General features: G+C 33.8%; 1 protein-coding gene across 6 annotated transcripts in view; it reads left to right on the top strand.

Moving 5' to 3' along the window:
• Positions 1-22,407, top strand: part of LOC145687721 (solute carrier family 66 member 2) — a 101,530-nt gene that overhangs the window by 37,536 nt on the left and 41,587 nt on the right. For 4 of the 6 annotated variants that reach the window (XM_081761184.1, XM_081761187.1, XM_081761178.1 and 1 more), the window contains 2 exons: positions 9,265-9,481; positions 18,165-19,448. The exons of 1 other annotated variant lie outside the window; for it this stretch is intronic. In XM_081761184.1, coding sequence (XP_081617310.1) covers positions 9,265-9,481; positions 18,165-18,360 — 413 coding nt within the window. In that variant the 3' untranslated portion in view covers positions 18,361-19,448. Of the gene's footprint in view, positions 1-2,111; positions 3,354-9,264; positions 9,482-18,164; positions 19,449-22,407 lie in introns of those variants that run through there. One more of the 6 variants, XM_081761198.1, reaches the window with a different exon arrangement.

The raw sequence follows: 22,407 nt of genomic DNA on the forward strand, positions 1-22,407 counted from the left end.
CTTATTTTCTTCAAAACTTAAGTCTTTGTTCTTTTCTGAGAGGAACCAGCTTTTTATACCTATTCAATACGGTGAACGGGTTATGCTTTTCTAGTAAAAGGTAATAACATTTATTCTTGGTGTTATTGTTGGAAAACACGAAGACGAACTTCAGGGTGTCTATCGATTACGAAAGTCACGAATTTCACGAAAAAGTCACGGAGTCAAGTCATGAAAGTCAAGAAATTTAGCTTTTGGGTCATGATTTTTTTTTATTTGTACAAATATAAGTACAGATTGGATTTTTTTTTTTCAATAACACATCAAAATTCACCACTAAAAATGTCTACGGTCGACTTTAGACGTTACCAATCGCAAGCAAAGCATGCTTGTATCGCATGCATGAAAATTCGGCCTAATTTGCACCCAAAGTCGCTCTTGAAAATGTTACGAAATTTTATGATTTGGTAAAGAAGAGGTCACGAAAAAGTCATGAAATTTCATTTTGAAATTTTAGTAGACACGCTGAACTTACTTTTTAAAAAATGAAAACAAGAATTTTAGGAATAATCCAAAAAAAGGATCAAAAGATAAAAGATCTTGGCCAATAATTAGCTTCTGAATCAAGGGCCACAAAATTTTTGAACGGCCCCTAAATCGAGTTTTCGTATTTTTTACGGAATAAACATATCATACTGAGTTAAGTGATAGTTTGTGTTTGGCTACACTGTATGTAGTTCTTCAGATATAAGGCCAAGAAAAAATATTGAAATATATTGGATCTTTTGTTTCAAAAATGAAGATTTTAAACTTGAGAACAGAGCTAAATTAATTGTAACTCCTTTTCCAAATGATAATAAGATTTGTTAGACTTTGATTTAGTTTCCGTGGATTGCTGAAGAGGTTGAGGTAGCAGAAAGATAGCGTGAACAATTGCTGCATCGGTTGTGATTCCTATTGATAATTATACAGGTATTGTTAACAATGCCGTTCTCCAACCATTGCCATCCGTTGGTTCAAAGACACACAGAAATTTAAATCAGATTATATCAGAGGTGGCCAACCTTTTCAGGCTTAAGGGCTACTTTTCATTTCAGAAATCACTGGCAGTCTACTTGCCTGTTCACTAGCCCGCTAGAGGGAGCCATAAAACAAGGTAATTGACAATATGTCACAAACTACCATGAGCTATCTCTCAAGACTTGGCGGTTGACATGTTGGTCGTCCTTGGTGTTTATGTTGATTAAACTAAAGTAAGCTATACGCTAAAGATAATTATAGTGCGTAAGTTACTTTACTTCATTGATGGCCAATTTATAATCCAGTGCAGGCCAGGATAAAATAAAAAACCATGCATACAAAAATAGGTATTAAACTTGGGAAGATGGAGGATTATCGTTTTCTTTGTGCCTCATCCTTCTGAGGCGATAGTTCACTGAATTTGCATACGTTATACATTTTCTGAATCTATTTTCCATTCTACGTATACTGTTTCATGTGTATAAGATAATTAGAGCCTGGGCTGCGAACATTAAAGGTAACCTTATGTAATTGCATTTTTCTTATTAAAAAAAGATGTGGTACCAACAGCCTTGTCTTGCAGAATGGATTTTGCAGCCAAAAAGTTGAAAAAAATGTTTTCACAGTTAAAAACCAAATTATATTTTGGTAGCCAGCTTTATTATTCCTATTACGCAGAAGTTTAAAAAGGAATGAAACATGCACTTTTAAATTCATTTGTATTTACGGATCGGATGAAAAACTTTCGCTGGTCACCATTTAGCCGTTAGTGTTTTAAGTACAATATAATGACGCTATTTCGACTCTCAATATATCGACATTCGATATAATTCGACGATCACTTTCATTCTTTTCTTTTTTAATCGCCAAGTAATTTCTGCTGGTTAAACAGAACGTTATCTTTGAAATAGTGTCGTATTCCTTCGATAACTAGACTATAATAGTTTATAAGATCTAGTATACATGCAAACAATTAAGGATATTTTAATTATTATATTGTATTTATAAGACATATTTGTGTGTACAAATGTTCGCATGTTTCCTGTTCTGTTCAAAGATTTGTTACTTATATTTTTTTAAATTTTTTTTTTCAATTTTTGTTCTTTCCGCAGAAATTACAATCTTCCTCATCCCCCTCCCTCTCTCGTTACGAAGTATCTGTTTGAATAAATATGGGAGACAATTTAGCATCGCGAATTTTTTCTACAAAGAACTAGTCATGTCGTGACGTTTGTATATGATTTGTGCTTGTACTTTACTGTATTCTGTTGTACTTTCGTTAGAGTAATATATATCAAAATATTATGAATTGTAAATAACCCATCCCTTATTCTCTAAAATTTGACATTGTCGGTACTCGTCACTCTGTCGATCCTACATTAGGCCGAGTTTGCAGAACTCTATTATACACTCATGTCCAAAATTATTGTCGCATGTCAATAAATATGTTGTTCTAGGTATATAATTTGATAACCAATTCGCCCGGTATTTCTTATAATGTTAGTATGTGTATAATCGGTAAAGACATGTATGTGGAAAATTTTATGTCAAAAGAGCAGTACATAAGAACAATAAAACGAAAACAAAATTTTCTTGTGCATTTAGCAACATTTTGTTTTACTTATTGTAATTTTCGTATTTATAATTCTTTTCCTATGAAATTTACCACAAATATACATTTCCCGATTATACACATAGTATTAGTATTAAATGTACCCTGCAAAATCATTATCAAATTATATTCATACAAAAAGACAGTTATAGATATGCGACAATAATTTTGGACATGAGTGTACCTAGGTATATGCAAAAATGCGAACGGAACTCATATCTAAATATCAGTCGGTAAGTCAGTGAGAATGTAGCCTTCGTTCCAAAAGAAGCAAACGTTTTACAGCTGCAGCACACGATGTGGCTGGTGTCGGTAGTAAACATCATAAACTTTCCAGAGTTACATTCCTTTTGATACCACTATAGATGTTAATAGTTAAGCATGTAGTACAGTAATTTACGACATATACACTTATTGAACTGCATCATTTGTAGGAGCTGTTAGAAACGGGTGCATGTTTGTACTGTGGGATTAGCAGCTTTGCATTCGTTAAAGGATTGAGTTCTTCAAACATTCGAGGGCTTTGGTGGTTGAAAGCAAAACGTAATTGTTAAAATTCCATAAAATAGAAAATAATCTTCGCCAATAATTCCAATAACTAAAAGCAGCTGGCATCTTCAGGTTAAAAATAACAAGGGAATGAGTTCAAGGAAGCGGGTTAGAATTAAACGAGAATAACAAGATGAAAATTATGTATAATAAAAACAACGAATATAATTACAAAACCAGCAGAGCAAGTTAAACGCATTTTTTTTTATTATAGTGTTTTGTCTTTGCGTTTGGTTAGTTTCTGTATTCATTGTTCGTATGATTTTCATATTCTTATTTCTTTGTTTAATTCTAATTTGTAAACCGTCTTCTTTTATTTATTATTTTAGCTTTGAAAATGGGAACCAATTTTAGTTGCGAAAATTATTGGGAAAGTGCTTCTGTGTTGTATAAAACTATATGTCTTATTTGAGGTATTTAGTTCAGTCCACATAATTTATTTTCATTCGAAAAAGAATTCTATTTATTACCTTTATCTTTATTTATTTATTTTATTATTATTATTAATATACTGTACCACATGAATATCAACTTAAGAATGAAACATTTGTAATTGTACAACTCAAACACTCGATCGATTGCTTACAAATAAAATATTTTCCCTACAATATGTAAAATAACTCAGTTGGTGATGTTATTGTTTATAAATAAATAGTTTTAATGTCAACTGTGATTTCTTCAGTCGTGTAACAATGTTGTAAATAACTTTATATTTGAGGTTTAAAGAATTCAAAATTGGAATGAGACCTCTTGTCAAACTGGTTGTTTGTATAGATTTTTTTTACGACAATTTCTTTATGATAGAACTGACGATCTAGCAGTTCTTCTGTATATAATAACATTGTGAGAGTTCTGTAGACATTAACATGAGAAGTGTCTCTTAGGCTCTGTTTCTTCTTTCCTTCATTTAACTTATATACTTTGTTTGGAATTTCTATTTTATGTATATATTTTAGTTTAACTAACGTCTCACGAATTTCTCCGAGGTTGATGATATGAATGATAATGGTAGAATGACAAATGTGGAAGGAAGCGGTAGAAGCCCGAGAAAACCTACGCTCACACTGTTTGCCCACCACAAAGCTCACTTGGCAAGAGCTAGGATTTCGACAAAAAAATATTTTCAGTAATGCAGCATCCATATGTAACTTCAATTATCAAAGAATCTGAGTTTTAGAGTATTCTAATGGTTACATATTAAACAGTTTGTTATATCACGAATTATTGTTGGATTTTTGCACATAAGTTTAGAGTGAAATATATAAGTTATGTGAATAAAAACAGAGCCTAAATGAGACTTCATGTTTTTTTTTTTAGTACTTAAAGGTCTGTCACATTGTTAATTTATACAGAAGAATTGTTAAATTCTGAAATAGACGTAAAACATTTTTTCTACATAAACAGCCAGTTTAACAAAAGACATCATTCCAAATTTGAACCTTTGCCTTGAAAGTGCAAATGTGTTTATAAAGTGATTTGCTTTCCGTGTGTGATTTAATCTGCTGAACAAAGCCATAAATAAATGACTGTCTAGGAAAAGTCTTACAGACTCAGTGAACAAAGTTAGTATTCTCACTTTACTTTTCAATAGTTTGATTAAATATGTTAAATATGAATTAATTTGATTTAAGTAAACATCATATGAAAATAGTTAAAATAATATTAGAGCAGTTGGAGGTGTTCGTGATATTGCGAAAAGTACTTATAACTTATTCACTGTGCAAAGTACGTATTTACCTTATTTTTGTAGTGTCCCATTTGTGAATCGAATTCTGTATTTTTGGTAGATTTGGTGCTGCCTTTTTCCGAACTTTTAGCTAAGAATGGAATAGGATTTGCTGAGTTAGAGATGGGTTACAAGAAGAGAAAGCTGTAAAGTCTGTTATAAATCACACTCTTTTTCTTAGCCTTTTTCCGAGTTAGCTGGGGTCGCCTTTTCGGATTACTGTCCTCCATCTGTTTCTATCTTGTGTATATCCCCTGTGACATCACACTGCACCATAGGGTAACATTGATAAGTCCTAAACGGCATAGGACCTAAAAATATAGGCACTAGACCTAAATTTTAGGACTTGTGCCGTTTAGGTCCTGTACCGCGAAATGAGTTTTAGGTCTTGTGCCGTTTAGGACTAGTGCCGCGAAATGATTTTTAGTTCTTGTGCCATTTAGGTCTTGTGCCTTTTACATTCACCTGCTTTAGTTCTCAAATTCACCACCACCACACGAAATTGCGACGATGCTGTAACTAGTTGGCAATAATGTTACGAGTGTAGCTAATTCCAACGGTAACAGCTATATTTGTACTACTAAAATTATTATTATCATTATCTGTTCGGCGGTTATACATGAATTACATTATATAACCTATTTCATTTTAAGAATTAATTATATAATTGGTTAAGAAATTCGTTTCTTTTAAATGGAGATACGAGAATCCCATAACAAATTTCTAAAAACGAATATAATAAAAATGTTTAGACAGCATATTTTACCAAACTTTTCTGAAACCAAGCAAGCATTCAGAATTACAATATATATACTCTGTGGAGTGCATTTTATTAAGAGTAGGACAAAAGTCCACCAAAGTTTGCTTAATTAGGGCAAAAGTCCATAAGATAATTCACAAGTGAACATTAAATACCGACTATATACATTAAGAATGCAGACAGTTACTATACTTCACAGTGTGTTTTGATAGAGTTGATATGTATAAGCCAGAAAAAAAAAAAAAAAAAAAAAACAAATAACGCTAAATTACTAATGTTATACGCAACACAATACGTTTGAAGAAACCAGTACATAGTCATTTAGGGATGTAGCCTGCAAACTTTTACATGGGAGCAAACCTTTTCATGTTAAAAGCAAACCAAAGGTATTTTTCCAAATTACGAAAGCTTCAATAAGACAATAAATATATACATATTATACACGTACATAAATACATATATTATTCTTATTATTATATTTTCAGTCTTACCTTTTTGAAACCTGGGTCTCGACTGTGTGAATTTAAAACTACAGCTTGTGGGAAATGTTCGAATAAATTAAGTCAAAGGAAATCGGAAACTGTTCATAAAAGTCCATTTGTTTGACTGCCTTTATCTTCTGTACTCTTATATAAAAGAGTTAAGATAAGTGACTTTCTGGGCATACTACTACAAGTAGAGTCGTTAAATTTTAATTAAAAAAAAAAAAAATCCTACGAAAGCAGGATACAACAAAGAATTTTTGGAAATACGAATTGTAAGAAGGGTGGGGTAAGATTTTTTTAAGAGTGACAAATCTCGCAAATCTCTGAAGCTAGTAAAATTAAACTTGGCATATAAACTTCTCACTATTAAACTGAAAATTCAACACATAAAAGGGAAAGAACAAAGGGTGCATTTTCTTTAATGTTCAAATTCCCCATTATTCAGAAAATATTTATAAAGTAAAGAAGGATTTGCTTAAGCTAGATTCGTGAAACTCGGTATTTCAACTTTTAACTGAAAGTGGTAAAATACATGTTTCAGCGACTTGAAAATTACATTTCTAAGAGGGAAGGAGGGTCAATTTCTATAATATTAAAAATTGACCATTGCTTTTGAGATTTGGGCAGAAAACTTTTTTTCCCTTTAGGTCTGGGTTCGTCCAGTTAAACAAATGAGAGTTCAAAGTAGATGATTAATTAGGTTCTTCTAATTATTTTAACATGTTGACATAGTTTAATTTTTTTTTAAAGAAAGTTATTCTTTCACAATCTATTATAAACATTACTAATTTGCCGTGATTATTCAACACAGACTAACCCTTACTTGGGGGGGAGGGGAAGAGTTTGTTTTTGTTGTTAAGCCATCATTTGCCGTCTGTGACGTAACTTCACGTACAATCACGGGTCAGGTCTCAAAAATGTAGCATATCTAAAATATATTATTATTATTATTATTATTATTATTATTATTATTATTATTATTATTATTATTATTATTATTATTATTATTATTATTATTATTATTATTACTAATAATAATAATAATTTCAACGGTAACAGCTATGTTAGTAATACTAAAACTATTGTTAATAATGGTAAAGAGTAGTTAGTTACGAATATGACAATTATTTGCTAGTTGAATATGATAAATATATTTGTAAAAATAATTTACTTCAAATCAGCACAAAGAAAGCAAAATTTATGACGTATATAGCTAAAACACAACATTATGTTACTAATACGTGGTCAATGATGTAGAAATAGAAAAAAAAAAAAAAAGACAATATGAAAGATCTGGGAATCACATTTGATGCGTAGTTAATATTTTGTCACCACACAAATGCTATCATGCAAACGGCAAGAAAGAACAATAGGCTTTATTTATTTTTTTTCAGAACGATAGAATATGTATTTATACAAATTACTTGTAAGAACTAAACTAGAATCTGGTTCTGTAATATGAAACAGTATATCTAAAAGTTTGACTAACAGATTGACAGTATTGGTACGGACGCTATGGTAGCGCCACAAGAATTTTTTATGTCCAGTGCCGTCTAGGACTTGTGCCGCGAAATAATTTTTAGGTCTGGTGCCGTTTAAGACTTGTGCCGCAAAATGATTTTTAGGTCTTATGCTGTTTAGGATTAGTGCCATGTCCCCGCACCATATTGTTCTTAACACAATCTCTTCACTTCGGGGACTCAGCACTAGTCCTAAACGGCACAAGACCTAAAAATGATTTCGCGGCACTAGTCCTAAACGGCATAAGACCTAAATGGCACAAGGTCTAAAAATCATTTTGCGGCACAAGTCCTAAAAGGCACTGGTTTTAAATAGCACTAGTCCTAAACGGCACTGGACCTAAAAATCCCTTGTGGCGCTACCATCGCGTCCGTGCGAAGAATAATGTCAATCTGTTAGTCAAAGTTTTAAATGATAAATAAATAAATAAATAAATAAAGCCTATTATTCTTTCTTGCTGTTTGCATGATAGGATTTGTGTGGTGACAAAATTTTAACAACCTATCAAAATGTGATTCCCAGATCTTTCATAATGTCTGTTTTTTTTTCTATTCCTACACCATTGACCTCGTATTAGTAACATAATGTTGTGTTTTAGTTATATACGTCATAAATTTTGCTTTCTTTGTCCTGATTTGAAATAAATTATTTTTACAAATATATTTATCATATTCAACTAGCAAATAGTTGTCATATTCGTAACTAACTACTCTTTACCACTATTAACAATAGTTTTAGTATTACTAACATAGCTGTTGGCGTTGCAATTCTTCTTCTTCTTCTTCTTCTTCTTATTATTATTATTATTATTATTATTACGCATCCAGCTTAAGCAAATCCTTCTTTACTTTATAAATATTTTCTGATCTCACTTAGGCACAGCATGTATACAAGAATTGAGTAAGTATAACTTCACTTACAGATACTCTGTTAATGCGATAATAAATACTGTAGTGTCAACATTCCCATTTCTGAGAACTTAATTCGGTTCTAGACAATATTATTTTCAAATTTCAATTTTGCTCTTCATTTTACAATTCTTTCGGTAATACAGTATTGTAGTGGTTCAAAATTTACTTGAAGATAATTATAGCAGATAATTTTATTTCAACTGTCTTTTGGGTTTCTTTTATATTGGTAGCTTTTGGTGATTGTTTTGGCCAACGCTATGCTATTAAAATCTTGAAAAATGTTAGTGTACAACTGGGAAGAAATAAGCATGAATATATTAGGACTTACGCAGGTATTACTGTGAATAAATTAGGGAATTGAAAATTTGATATATGTCTATAGCTTAATAGTCAGTTGTAAAATTTTAAAAAACTATGGTTACTGTACATAATTATGTTAAAAGGTAAAATAATGATCCTAAAATTAAACTCGTATTCTCTGTCAAAGCTGTATCTTTATACCTAAGTACAATTGCAGCGAAGACGAATATTCTTCGTTTGTTTGAGATATTTTTCACAAGCCTATATTCTAAACAAACTACCTACGGATGCAAATCAAACACTTCCAACAGAAAGGTTTTTACATATAGTTATGTTCAACATATATTTAAAAACTTAATTTTGTATTTATATTGTAGCGAATAACCAATTGTTTCCTTCAGATTTTGATGCTCGGTACTTCTGGGCGTGGACGGATTTCCACTCATACGTGGAGTTCATGATTGTTTTCGCTTCAGCTGCCTGCTTTTTCATGTACCTATTCATTGACGCTGCTTATTTCGTGGAAGTCATTGGATTTCTTGCCGTTTTCACGGAGGCTATGTTGGGAGCACCACAGTTGTACCATAACTACGAGAAACAATCAACTGAAGGCATGAGGTAGGCACTGGATTTATACAGAAGAGGGTATTTTCTCCAAATTTGACTCAAGCTTTACCTTAAAACATTTGCTCGTTTATTTTGTTGGGGCCTTAGCATAGTAACACTTCAACTATTTTTCTTCTACTAAGTTGATAAGCTCCCAAAGTCCCATGCTCCCCCTTCTTTGCCACCAGTAAAAGGGTAAAGCGAAAAGTTGATTGTCAGGAATTTTTTAAAATGATATCATGTAACATCTAAACTTCCACCCGAATTCCCTGGTAATTATATCACTGAAAGTGCATTGCTATCTCTTTTAGACGTTATCAACCTCTGGTATCAACAATAATTATATTTAATTTTTTATGTTTGCTTTTAGTCGTATGTTTAAATCTAATTACTATAAATTGAATGAGTTACGTTAAATTATTCTATGAATATTGGAAGTATCCTTTTAATTCTCAATCCTGTTATTGCTTGCCATTCTAACATCATCTCATAACTCCTGAGTACGAAATAGACGCCAAATGTTGGGTTAAATTTACAATTACAGAGACTAATTAATTTATATTGAATCGAATTTGAATGTGCCACTACCTAGAAAATGCCATGTTTCCACCCCTGGTTATGTTCGATCTGCAGGTCACCTCTACTGACTATTAAGAACACTATGTTTCAGCTGAACCATGGGTTTTGCATCCCACTTGTGTTTACAGGATTTTCACTGGCTGGAGACTCTGCGGAGTCGACAATGGGACAGGCACTGCGTGAAGAGTCCGAAAGCGCAATAATACATTGGTTTGGCATCTGGATTCTTGACAGGGATGTCAGAGAAAGCAATTACCGAAATTCCAGTACGGCGATAGAATTCCAATGACATTTTCGCCTTATGGCTGGCTGCCTTGTCTTGATGCAGTTCAACCTGGTTCACGTCTTGTCCGTACAATGCTGGGATTTCATGCTGGTGCATTTCAGTCAGGACATTAGTCTGGTCGTTTGCAGCATTGATTTTGACGTTTCGCTCCATCTTTCGGAGACGCAGTTTGCTCCTGTACGAGAAACCGACCACAATCATGGATCTCCGCACACTGGAAGGAGAAAGTACATCAGCTCTTGGCGTCAACAGGTCTGTATGTAATGGCACGAACTTTACCACAATCTGTGAGGTAAATTCATTTCTCATCAAGGGTAACAACAAACTTCCACCAATCATCTGCGAGATGACGTTCGTACAGCCTTCTGCAGTTAATTTCTCGCTCAGCCACATGACGGTTTCAGAGCGTGCACACTACTCTTCCGAACGACTGTGAGGCGTAAATCCTGTGAATGGGGCAGTTAATTTTCGCCTGCAAGGTGCGGCATTTGCTAGCTATCGCACGCTGTGTGTGGGTGTGGGGATAATCAGAGGTCTCCGTATTCCGAACTACACTCAATAGCAGCGGGGTCCTCTTCACGGGAGGCCGGTTTCTAGCTGCTCGCGTCGGTGTGGTGGGCCCGGACTCTTATACCGTATATTTTCGTATAATACGATTCACAGTGGCACGACCTAAACGAAAACAACGCACTTGACATATTTTTACGATGCATGATGCCGTGAATTTAGCATCGAAAAGGGTCACAGTGAACTCCTCCTAGAATCTGTGTAGTTTCGGCGGCCTCAGACTACGCTCGACCACACTGCTTTACTGCGTAACTAACAAGATACTGTTGTTTGCCTCGTTGCAATCTCAGGACGATGGGTTGCGCATGCGCACTACAGTTGCACATTGACTTCGGCTCAATATAAATGAATCAACCTCTGTGTACTAATAGAGGTAATACTTATCTGACTAATACAGATTAATGTAATAAAGTGTAAGTATTATTATGAAACTTAAAACTAATTCTTTATATATCTTTAAGTATATTCTAAAACTTCCATGTGTGGGAATTGATGGTACAAGACAATACTAATATTTATGTTTGTCAAAGTCCGGGCGATGCATGCTGACGAGAAAGTTTGTTTTGATCGCCTATCAGCGTAGATGGAATGAACGGTAGTCCTTCACTATCACCTAATCTTAGTGGCGCGACTAGGAAACCGTACTTAGTGATATACTGAGCGATAGCACTCTCATCTGGGGCAAAGTATCTCTGGTTCAATTCTAAGCAACACAATAATTTCGATAACGAGTGTCCATGGATTCCAGCCAGTTCTTCTGTTTCTTCCCTTTATTTTAATTGCACCTTCTACTTATCATTCACTTTATTATACCTTCTTTAGCGTTTAGGGTTCATTGAATCAAAAAATTAAAATTCAGCCTCATGTGTTTACCCAGAATGATGTTAATTATTAGTTCTCGTCGTAAGTATATGGGAACTTAGAGTTTAGCTCCGGGTAGTATATATATATATATATATATATATATATATATATATATATATGGTATTTTATTTCTGAAAACTAGTGGCTGGATCTAGACCAAATTTGGTAGGCAAGTAGCCCATCGTCTACGAAATAAATATCGCTGTATTTGGTGGGCGGGCTCGACTTGTCAAGGTATTTTATTTCTCGGTGACAACTGCCTGGAACTGAATTATATTTGGTGACCGAGCTCGGCTAGGGACAGGAACGTTTCTGCTGGGCTTGGCTCGACTTTATTTCTCGGTAACTACTGTCCAAATCTGAACGAACTTTGATGGGCAAGTAGCCAATCATCTAAAGAATAAAACGCGCTATTGTTTTGTGGCCAAGCTTGAACATTCTCGACTTGGCAATAGAGACTGTGTTCCAAGTTTTGCGTGCCGGCAGCTTTTGAGTTTAGTTCACCTCGGCTTGTAAATTCAAAATTTAAAGAATTTCAAAAGTGTCCTGAACCCGAGAAAAATAACTTAAAATTCATGTGAAACCTCAAAATCCATGGTTTGCGTTACACTTGTAGACGCGTAATGAACCCCATTTGCAGTCAACCTGAAATTCATGCATTCTCAAGAACCATCAACTTCACGAAACCTTCAGCTTCACTCCACTTGAAAACCTAATATACCATGTATAAAAGCGACTTCGAAAAGCCGCTGTGAAGATCGACCTGATAAGTTAGTTTCGTGCTTGGAGAAGTGCGTACAGTTAAACATAAATTATATTAGAAAAATTACAACGTAATATGCACGAAAGTTACTGCAGTTGAAAACTCAGAATAAAATTCCCTTTACTTTAGAAACGTGCCTTGTTGGAGCGGATCTCCTCTTAACTCGACTTAGACTCGTTTGTTCTAATATTCCTCTGAGATATCTGAACCGTTCTTAACGGTTGATTCTAATTTGACACGGTGATTCGAGAGAGCGCGCTGAGTGTCGTAAGGAGTCGCATGTCCAGATTGGACATATCATTGAGGAATAATAACTGAAAACGGGATGCTCGTAGACGTAACATTGGAAAAGCATTTGCCGCGTGAATTCTCATCGTGAACAATGGAAAATAGAATTTTCAGCATTAGAGATAGAGCGAAGCCCTTTTCGTTTTGTTCTACGAACACAATTTTTCAAAGCGACTATGCTTTTCGTTGATATGCCAAATTCAACTATTTGCATGTCGTGTTAGTTCATGAAAACAGTTAATGCACTAAAAAAAATTCTGTGAGTAATCAATAAATGTCGATGTCTTCGCTCCAAACTTGCAGTTAATGCATGCCTAGTTGTATGTGGAAGCGAAACAATAAAATATTAATTTTAATTACCACTAGGTTAAATGCAACATAAAACTACAAAAAAATTAATAATATTCAATTCGTTTATCCGATACTCATAAGTTTGTACTATGGTTGAATGGTACTTCCCACTTTCTTCAGGATTGCTGCAAACATTTTTGAAACTGAAAGAAAGAAAAAGAAAAGCCATAGTGATATTTTATCTTTCCTTTATATGTCTATTCAAAGAAGGCGAAGTAATGCAAAATATCAGTAAGGGAATAATTTTCCCTGCCTCAGCACCAACAGAAACACCTGGAAAATGAGAGCAATCCGAAATAGATTTGTTTTGTTAAGTAATCTGAATTAAAGTAATTGATCACGTTTTGCAACTGGACAAAATATATCTTTGTTTGCATCTAAAGAACCCAGTTGTTCATGGTAACAGGGTGGTCATAAAGTCTTAGACACATAGACACATACCTACCAATGCTGTGTACAATAATAATTTTATCTCTTGATATATATATATATATATATATATATATATATATATATATATTAGGGTGTCCCTTATGCATACCCAAAAAAACGAAATTCGAGATAATCACAGGGCCACCTCTTATATTTTTTCCTTTCCATATAAAATGAATTTGAGTAAAATTTCAGTTTGATACGATAATAGTTAGAGGTCGCTCAAGCTCAACAAATTTTATTAGCTTTTTTCTATTATAAGCCACTCATACAATTACAAGAGAGCCTTTCCTGCGCAGGTCTATGTAATCGAATGGAAGAAAATATTTTGTTCCTAACACATTTGGTGTAAATACTACTTTTTACACATACACACATTATATATAATGCATAATTACACACACTCATACATCCCTAGTGATTTTCTTTACTAAGAGTTTCTTTCTTGCAGTTGGGGAAATTTCGTCTGTGTTCTTGGACAACTTGCAGCAAAAACTGTCTTTGAGATTCATCACGAACAATCGCCCTGTTAAATTCGTGTGTTAGAGCAACTGCTCTTTCAGCACTATCATTCACAACGTTCAAACGCCGAACAATTGCCAGTCCCATTTTAAAGTCTTCTCTTTCATCCCATGTACTTGGATCACTCTGTAGAAAGTTTGTAGGTATGCCAAGCCACTGAAAGAACAGAATCGAATTTTTGGTCACAAATGAATCAATTTCCGCATGCAAGTATTTGCTTGGGTTATCAATAATCTTGCGTTGAGACGGAGTATTTTCTCCTTCACGTTCTTTTAGAGCCTTTACCATTCTTCGTTTACACTCTAGCGACAACGTTTGGTCAAAAAAAGCCAAAGCGACCAGCACCTCACTCAAATACCACAAATGTCTCATCAGCTTCTGAAGCGCAGCCTCTGCAACACGTGGGATCTTGCTCTTGAATTGAATAAGTCCTTGAAGTAGTTCCAGATCACAAGCGGGAGCAAGTTCAGCATGCGTTGCTGTAAACCATGCTTTAACATAAAACACAGTCAAAAAAATGCAGACTTCTTGGATTCCCTTTTTTTCCTGTTTGGTTATTCGAAGCTGAGAATTAAGCATGTAAATTTTGAAGCTGTATAGTGCCTTCGATAACCACCTGGCATGATGAATCGCACCTGGTCTTCTAAAGTGAACTCCTCTCTGTGGTTGCTGTCCGAGGAAAATTACTGTTAATTCTAGAAGTTCCAGATAATCATCTCTGTAATGATCTGACTGCAATTGGCGTTGTGCAAAATCCAGAACAGATTCTACGTTGTTTCCCAGTAAATCAGATATAACTTTGTTTAAGATACCGGGCTCATATTTGGTGAGATCGAGTTTGTCCCAAAATTGTTGTAATGCCTCGAACAATGCGACTTTGGGCCCAGTCGTTACACTACCACAAACGCAAATTTTAAATACATTAGCAAGCATTAATTCCAAAATGTGATGACGACATGGAAAGCTAAGAAGTTTTTTCTTTAAAAGACGCTGTAAGTGCGTGCAGGTACCCGATACGTTCCCTGTATTACTCGCAGTTGTGTCAAAACACAGTGCAGCTACTCTGTCGGCAATTTTCCAGTCCTTCAACAATTCAACAACTGCTGTAGCTTGTGCAAGACCAGTGGTTCTTTCTAATTTTGCGGCTCCTAGCACCTTGTCTTCAGTTTTACCAGACAAATCCCTAACAACCACAGGTAAACGTTCTGTTTTCTTATTGTTGTACTCGTCATCCATTAGTTTGCTGTCCCACTGAACCTGAAGTGGCCCCTCGGGTTGAAATTTGGCTTTCAACATTTCCGCTGATGCTTTACGATGATGTCGCCGACTACGTGAAACTGTTGAGCGGTTTATAGCTAGTTTAGTTGTATCATGTCCTAAGCTCTGTGCAGTAGCAGTTATTAAATACGTTGCTTTCCTAACGCTCACTTTAGTTCTATCTAATGTTGCACACAATTCAGAAGTAAACACACTCTGTCTTGCTCGTTTCTTTGGTGTTACCTTCTGTAGAGTTGGTTGAAAGTTGTGAGTAAAAGTGTCATTAGAAATTGCATTTGAGTCGTCACCTTCGATTTCATCAGAACAAATACTTGCATCCAAAGTCACCACTGTTTCCTTGCTTTGACGTTCCAGTTCTTTCTGTTTCATTTTGTTAAATCTTTCCTGTCTCTCTCTAGATCTCGACTCTCTCACGGCAAGTGTTTTATCCACACCACCCATTGTTCCTGGACGGCCAGGTTGTCGTTGCGCTATGAGGAAGTCTTTGTCTTCTTTATTCTTCATCACATCCAAAGCATTAGCACAAGCGATATCAAACATTTTTTCTAATTCACCCACAAACTGTTTTTCATTATTCACTTGTGTATTAGTTTTCCTACTGGCATTTTTCTTTAATTTGCACCACTTCTCAAATAACTGTTCAACTTTGGTGACCGTGTGCTTCCTCGCACGAATTGGAATGCGTGCTCTTTCCCAAAATCCCTCAACTTCTTGCATTACACAGCGTGAACTTTCTCGTATAGTTTTTTTCAACAATAGGTGATGATGGAGAAACAATTTCAGGACCTGCTTATTGGAAGGGAGTTTGCTACCTAGTATCACATGGTCTGTGCTGCCCAGCAAGTAAATTTTACTATTATTCCTAGTCGAGTAGGAAGTTTTCATTTTCTGTTCCATTTCTCACTCAAAATTAATGCACCGAGATCCTCTCAAACGTCTTACTGATTGATGGTACACCAAACACCACGATCTACTAGCGTACGAAATACAGTAAAGAGTTCCAAAGTTTCCTTAACCAAATTTAAATCCCCAGTTTGCACGTAAACGACGACGGTAGTTTGGTTATTTAATAAGAGAAAGATCTTAAAATTGATCTTTAAATATAAATTAGAACAAAATCCTACACACAAATTAACAAGACGTTAAACAGCAAGGCAATTCTGTGCACATTGCGCAAGAAATTATTGTCAATGGCTCCTTCCTTTTGTTACAATAGTGCTGCAATCTGTTGGTCATCTCTTGAAGTATATACGAATAGCAACATTCTGTATACCTGATTTCAAAAGGCTTGAGCGACCAGTAAATATTTGAATATTAAAGAAATTTTTGATGTGTAACCTATTCTAACGAAAAAGAAGAGAAATAACGGGTGGCCCGATAATTTTTCCAATTTTCGAAAATAAGGGACACCCTAATATATATATATATTATATATATATTGGACTGGGAGAGTTCAAAGAAAAGATTTATTTGAAATATGAAGCATCTCAATCATTGCATTACAGAGACTTGGCACACAAATTGATAGTTATATAACTTTCATGGGCCGAGTCAAAAATTGTTTTGTTTTACATGTGAAAAGAGATATGCATATATGCTTTTAATAAATAAAAGTTACGTTGATTGAAATACGTAAGTTGGATAAAAGACAGTGATAACACTGATATCAATTCAGACACGGCTGTATCTCAGCATACAAGAGTTCTGTAGCTAATAAAGAAATGTAAGATGATGAAAAGTGGTGAGTGCTAACGGCTGTATGTTATTCAGGCGAAAGCAGCAATGCCATAAAGTAGAGGAGAAAAGTGGAAGCGCCATGACAGTGTTTCGGAAAAACGAACAACGTATGGGGGATTAAGATTGAAGTGGCAAGTGGCCGCGATGCACAATAATGCTTTCAGGGACTTTATGACGACCTTTTCGCCAAAATGAAGGAACAATTCGCGAGAAGCACTATGACTCAAGAGAAGCTATTATTCGTGTCATATGGCAGTCCCTGCGCGACATCGACAAAAATTAACGCTCTGACGGTATACGGCGCCTTCCACCTATGAGGGTGAGAGAAATAATAAGTGATTACACTGAAGGAATGTAACAGGCGTTCTTCTACGCATAAAACCAGGTGCGAATTATAACAATGTTGCCGTTACTTTTTTACCCAGCCCTTGTATTAAGATCACATACAAACATTAAGTTTCCCATGTTGCAGTTACTTTTTATCCAGACCTTGTATTAAAATCACATACGAACGTAAAGTTTCCCATGTTGCCGTTACTTTTTATCCAGACCTTGTATTACAATCACATACGAACGTAAAGTTTCCCATGTTGCCGTTACTTTTTATCCAGACCTTGTATTAAAATCACATACGAACGTAAAGTTTCCCATGTTGCCGTTACTTTTTATCCAGACCTTGTATTAAAATGACATACAAACGTAGTTTCCCCATGTTCCCGTTAATTTTTATCCAGACCAGAATCACATACAAACGTAAAGTTTCCCATTTCTGTATTAGCCTATGTTATGCAGACTTACGACTATTAGCTGTTTCCTTCATCGTTAGCTAACATCAAAATCAATATAAATATAATATATCATCAGAAGAAGACATTGCTAAAGTGCTGAAACACAACATAACTGTGATAGTGAAGTAGTATTCACAGAAGTCTCAATAAAGAATTATGTAAAATATAAAATACATAGTAAGACATAAATAAATAAAAGAGTTTCTAAAAAATAAATTATTTTTCTTTTGTTTATTCTAGTGTGAAAATGGTCGTTATGTGGACTATGGGAGACTCATTCAAAACTGGATATTTTCTTATACGACAAGCACCTGTTCAGTTCTGGATTTGTGGAGCGCTTCAAATAGCAATCGACTTATCCATTTTGAGTCAAGTGTTCTTGTACAGACATAATACTGTTGGTCTCAGAAAAAAGAAATCCGAAGTTTTAAAATAATGAGTAATGTAAAATATAATCTTCACTGTTCTGAGCAATGAGTGAATGATAGCTTTAATAATAATTTTACTATGGGGAATACAATTTTGGTATTTCAACAAGCCAAAGGTGTATTTTTTATAGCTGATTCCTAGTTGTTTTTAAAGAATTCCTCGTATAGAAGTATTTTTTTTTATATATGAAGACTAGTCTATGATTTTTTTTTCAAAAGAAGACATTATACATTATAATATGAGAAAAATGAAATTACACTCATAGTAAACGCAAAGGGAACGGTTACCACTGTTGCAAAGTTCCTGGTTCGATTCCAGGCAAAGTGAGCTTGTGATCAGATACCTCGTGACCAATTTTTAGGGGGATGTCTCATTCACTTTTATTTTCATCTTACCAACTCTTTCGTAATAACTCAAATACATATACATCCGTACCTTCAACCTCAAGGCATTTCATTTCAACTAACTGAATCTGTAGAATACATTTTCAAAATTAAAACTTGTACTAACCTTTTTGTGTTCTAGTGGTGATGGTCCTCCAATCTCATTACCTTATTATAAACTTCTCATAGATATCTCAGGCATAATACACCAATACCTTTAATCAAGATGAATTCTAAGCTAAACTATGAAAAGTTAGACTATTCACATTCTAGAATATAGCACTTAAGCAATAATAACCAATTACTAAGAATCGAAATAGTACAGTGTTTTACACTCAGTAGTCATGCGGTGAAACACCGGACTATTTCGATTCTTAGTAATTGATTATTACTACTGAAGTTCTATTCTAGAATGTGAATAGTCTAAATTTTTACAATTTAACTTAGAATTCATTTCAATGCAAGGTATTCTTATATTACACCTGAAATATCAATAAAAATTCAATGAAATTGGATCATCACTCACAAAAAGCTTAGTACAAGCATAAGAGAAATTGAACAATATCCATGATGTTCGTTGACTACAAAATGTATTTTACAAGTTACTAGCATTGATTATAATGATACTTCTTTAATTTATTGTCATCCACTATTTCACAAGTATACTTTTTCTTTTGAATAGGGGATATTCTTAGCGTATATTGAATCAATACTTAGTAAAGAAATAAATGTGCCTTGATCTATGTGACGTCACAACTTCAAACTGAAATCAACTACCTTCTTTACCACTTAGATTTAACGTGACTTGCACACACAGACAAGTGCAAGAAGCCACTTGAGATTTTTCAGTTATCAACATAGTCAAATGTATATAAATTAAGTATAGATGAGTGTTAATTTCATTTTCTTATATTAATAAGTTATGTAAATGAAACTCTATTGATTTTTTTTTTTATTAAATGCAAAAGAAATGTTAAAAGATGTAAATATTTGTAAGATTGCTAAAGAATATCATATCGTTAAGATAAATGTGTATGACACTGGACCAAGTAACGTCTGCATTTGTGAATGCAAGTGTTCTTTGTTAGTAGTGTGCGCTTTTTTTTAAAAAAAAAATTTTTTTTTTATAAATATATACTACCTTTTAGGAGTGTATAATACTGTTCAGAACACCCATAGATTAGTTTGCAAAACTTATATCTGCATCTATACTTTTTATTGATATAAAAGTGTATGATAAGAGATATGGAGTTGACTTATAATTTCAGGTATTTATTTCAGTTAAATATATGAGTGGTTAGCTTCAAACAGCATTTTAGGATGGACTTATCGCAAGAACATAAGGAGTTACATCTTTGTTGAGAAAAATGTAGTTTAGAATTTTATTTGCAGAATCTTTAATATAATGGTACAGTTATGTATTTGTGTGGAGACTATCATTTACAGTCAAATGAATTGTTTTGTAAATATTCGAGAATGAAATAATGTCCAGCTATCTGTACATTTTTAAATTTGAACAGTTCTGAAAACTTATAAAGCCAGTCATTTGATTCATTTGTGTGATTTAGAAACTGTGATCTGCTTTCACATTCCTAATACATATACTTTCAAAATCTGAGGGGTTTTATAGAAAATTGTACAATATGACGGTGTTTTCTTAAATTATTATTTAATAAAAATATAAATAGGCAAGAACGACGATATCTTAAGGACACACAAAGAAACAAACTAAAAGAATGAAATGAATTGAAATCTTTCAGTTCAACGTCCCACGTTTATGCCCTGTGGGTTAAGAGAGACGGATGACTAAGGCAAGTGCATGCTGATGGAAAATTTGGTGGAATGAGAATGTGGGATAAAACGGGAGTACACAAGAAAACCCACGGACACAATGTTGTTCATCACAAACTAATTTGGCCGGGGAGAAGCACGAGCACGAAATACATAACATGACATAACAAATAATAAACAAATAAATACACATTTAAATAAAAGTTAACGGTTTCTGCCGTGAGGCCGTGAGGCTCTGTTTCGTACGAAGAGAAGTAGAGAAAACCAGAATAAGTTTCTAGTTCATTATTTGACTTAACCATGTTAATCCTGGCTGTATTACATGACACATGATTCTTAAGATCTTTCGGGTTTGATTTCTTTTTATATGCGTTTATTTTTCAGTGTTTGTTTTAGAGCAGTCATAATTATTCAAATGGATGGGGTATTTGTATTTCCGTGTTTACTGTACTAACTTAGACATCACAATTGTGTTCAGTACAAACAATAAATTTTTAACTGTACACATTATTAAGGGTACAATAGTCTAACTAAAGTTGACACAAGTTATTTTGTCAAAAACTTCGAATTCGATAAGTATGATCTCAGTACGTGTGTTCTACAATATAAAGAAAATATAATTTTCCCTGATATTACATCAAACTGTACCTGTTCTGTGTGTGGTGACATTTAGTACATTGAAGTAATTTAAATAACTGTTTAATTAAATTGTTCTGTTTATTTCTAAGCTTTGAAAAAGAGGAATTGTGTCGAAAAAATAGTTTTTCTGAAACTGTTTAAATATTAGTAGGCATGTAACTTTTCGTCTTCTTGCTCTAAGTCCATATTTCTATGTGTACGTGTTTGTATGTACGGTGTGTTCAAAAACTCGTTACACTACTTGTAAAAGGTGTATGCATTTTACATTCTGTACATTTTTTTTTAATGTTACCCACATGTACAGTGTAGACGAATGCTGATGTGGTCCCCTATTTTGTATTTTACATGTTGAGATTGTTTTATACATTTCATTCCTGCATGTTCTCAAACGAAAATAAAAGTAGTAATTACGTGATAAAAAAGAGAAGTACGATTACAGAGTTATAAGTAAGTTGAGAATTGTAAGAAATATATAGACTTGTCTTTCAATATTCGTAAAAGCACTTTGGCACAAATCTTAAAACATTTTTAATAATTACAAAGAAGGACTAGCTCAGGTAATTAAATACAGCAGAATATGTATCGTAGTCTTCTTTCCATATATAAGATAAATTCTCAAAAGTAATTCAGATTTAGTGTCACAGCAATAGTAAAATAAGCTTCTTCACTACGTTTTGTTAAAGATTAATTTCGCATCATTGAAAACAAAATAACAATTGGTATATACTAATTAGTTACGATTATACAGTTGTTTCGGGTGTATGTAGTCGACATAGAAATGTCCTATTCTTTTAATATATAACGAGAATGATAGAAAATACGCAAAGAATTTTCAATTTAATAAAATATTTATTGAGTTCTTTTCATATATATTGTATATGAATAAAGAATTTTCAGTTACATTCAATATATTTTCAGTAATCAGCCGATTTGTATGAACCGGCTAGAATAGGCTACATAATTTTATTATTATAATACCAGTATATGCAAAACGGGATTGCTAGTGTTCCCACATAAATCTACCATGTTTCTTACTGATTTTGTACCAAAACGCTTTTCAGCTGTACATTTGTATTGGAGGATCATACAAATTACAATTTGAGGATCAATAGTAATTTACAATGACTTCACAAAATACGAGTAAGATGTGTTTGACCGATCAAAATAATTCTTACTTACCATGCACTTTAAAAGTTTACATATTATGACTTAAATGAAATTAAATGAAATCTTTGAGTTTT

This window comes from Thermobia domestica, chromosome 1 (assembly GCF_964235325.1).
Source record: "Thermobia domestica chromosome 1, izTheDome1.hap1.1, whole genome shotgun sequence".
Lineage (NCBI taxonomy): Eukaryota > Metazoa > Arthropoda > Insecta > Zygentoma > Lepismatidae > Thermobia > Thermobia domestica.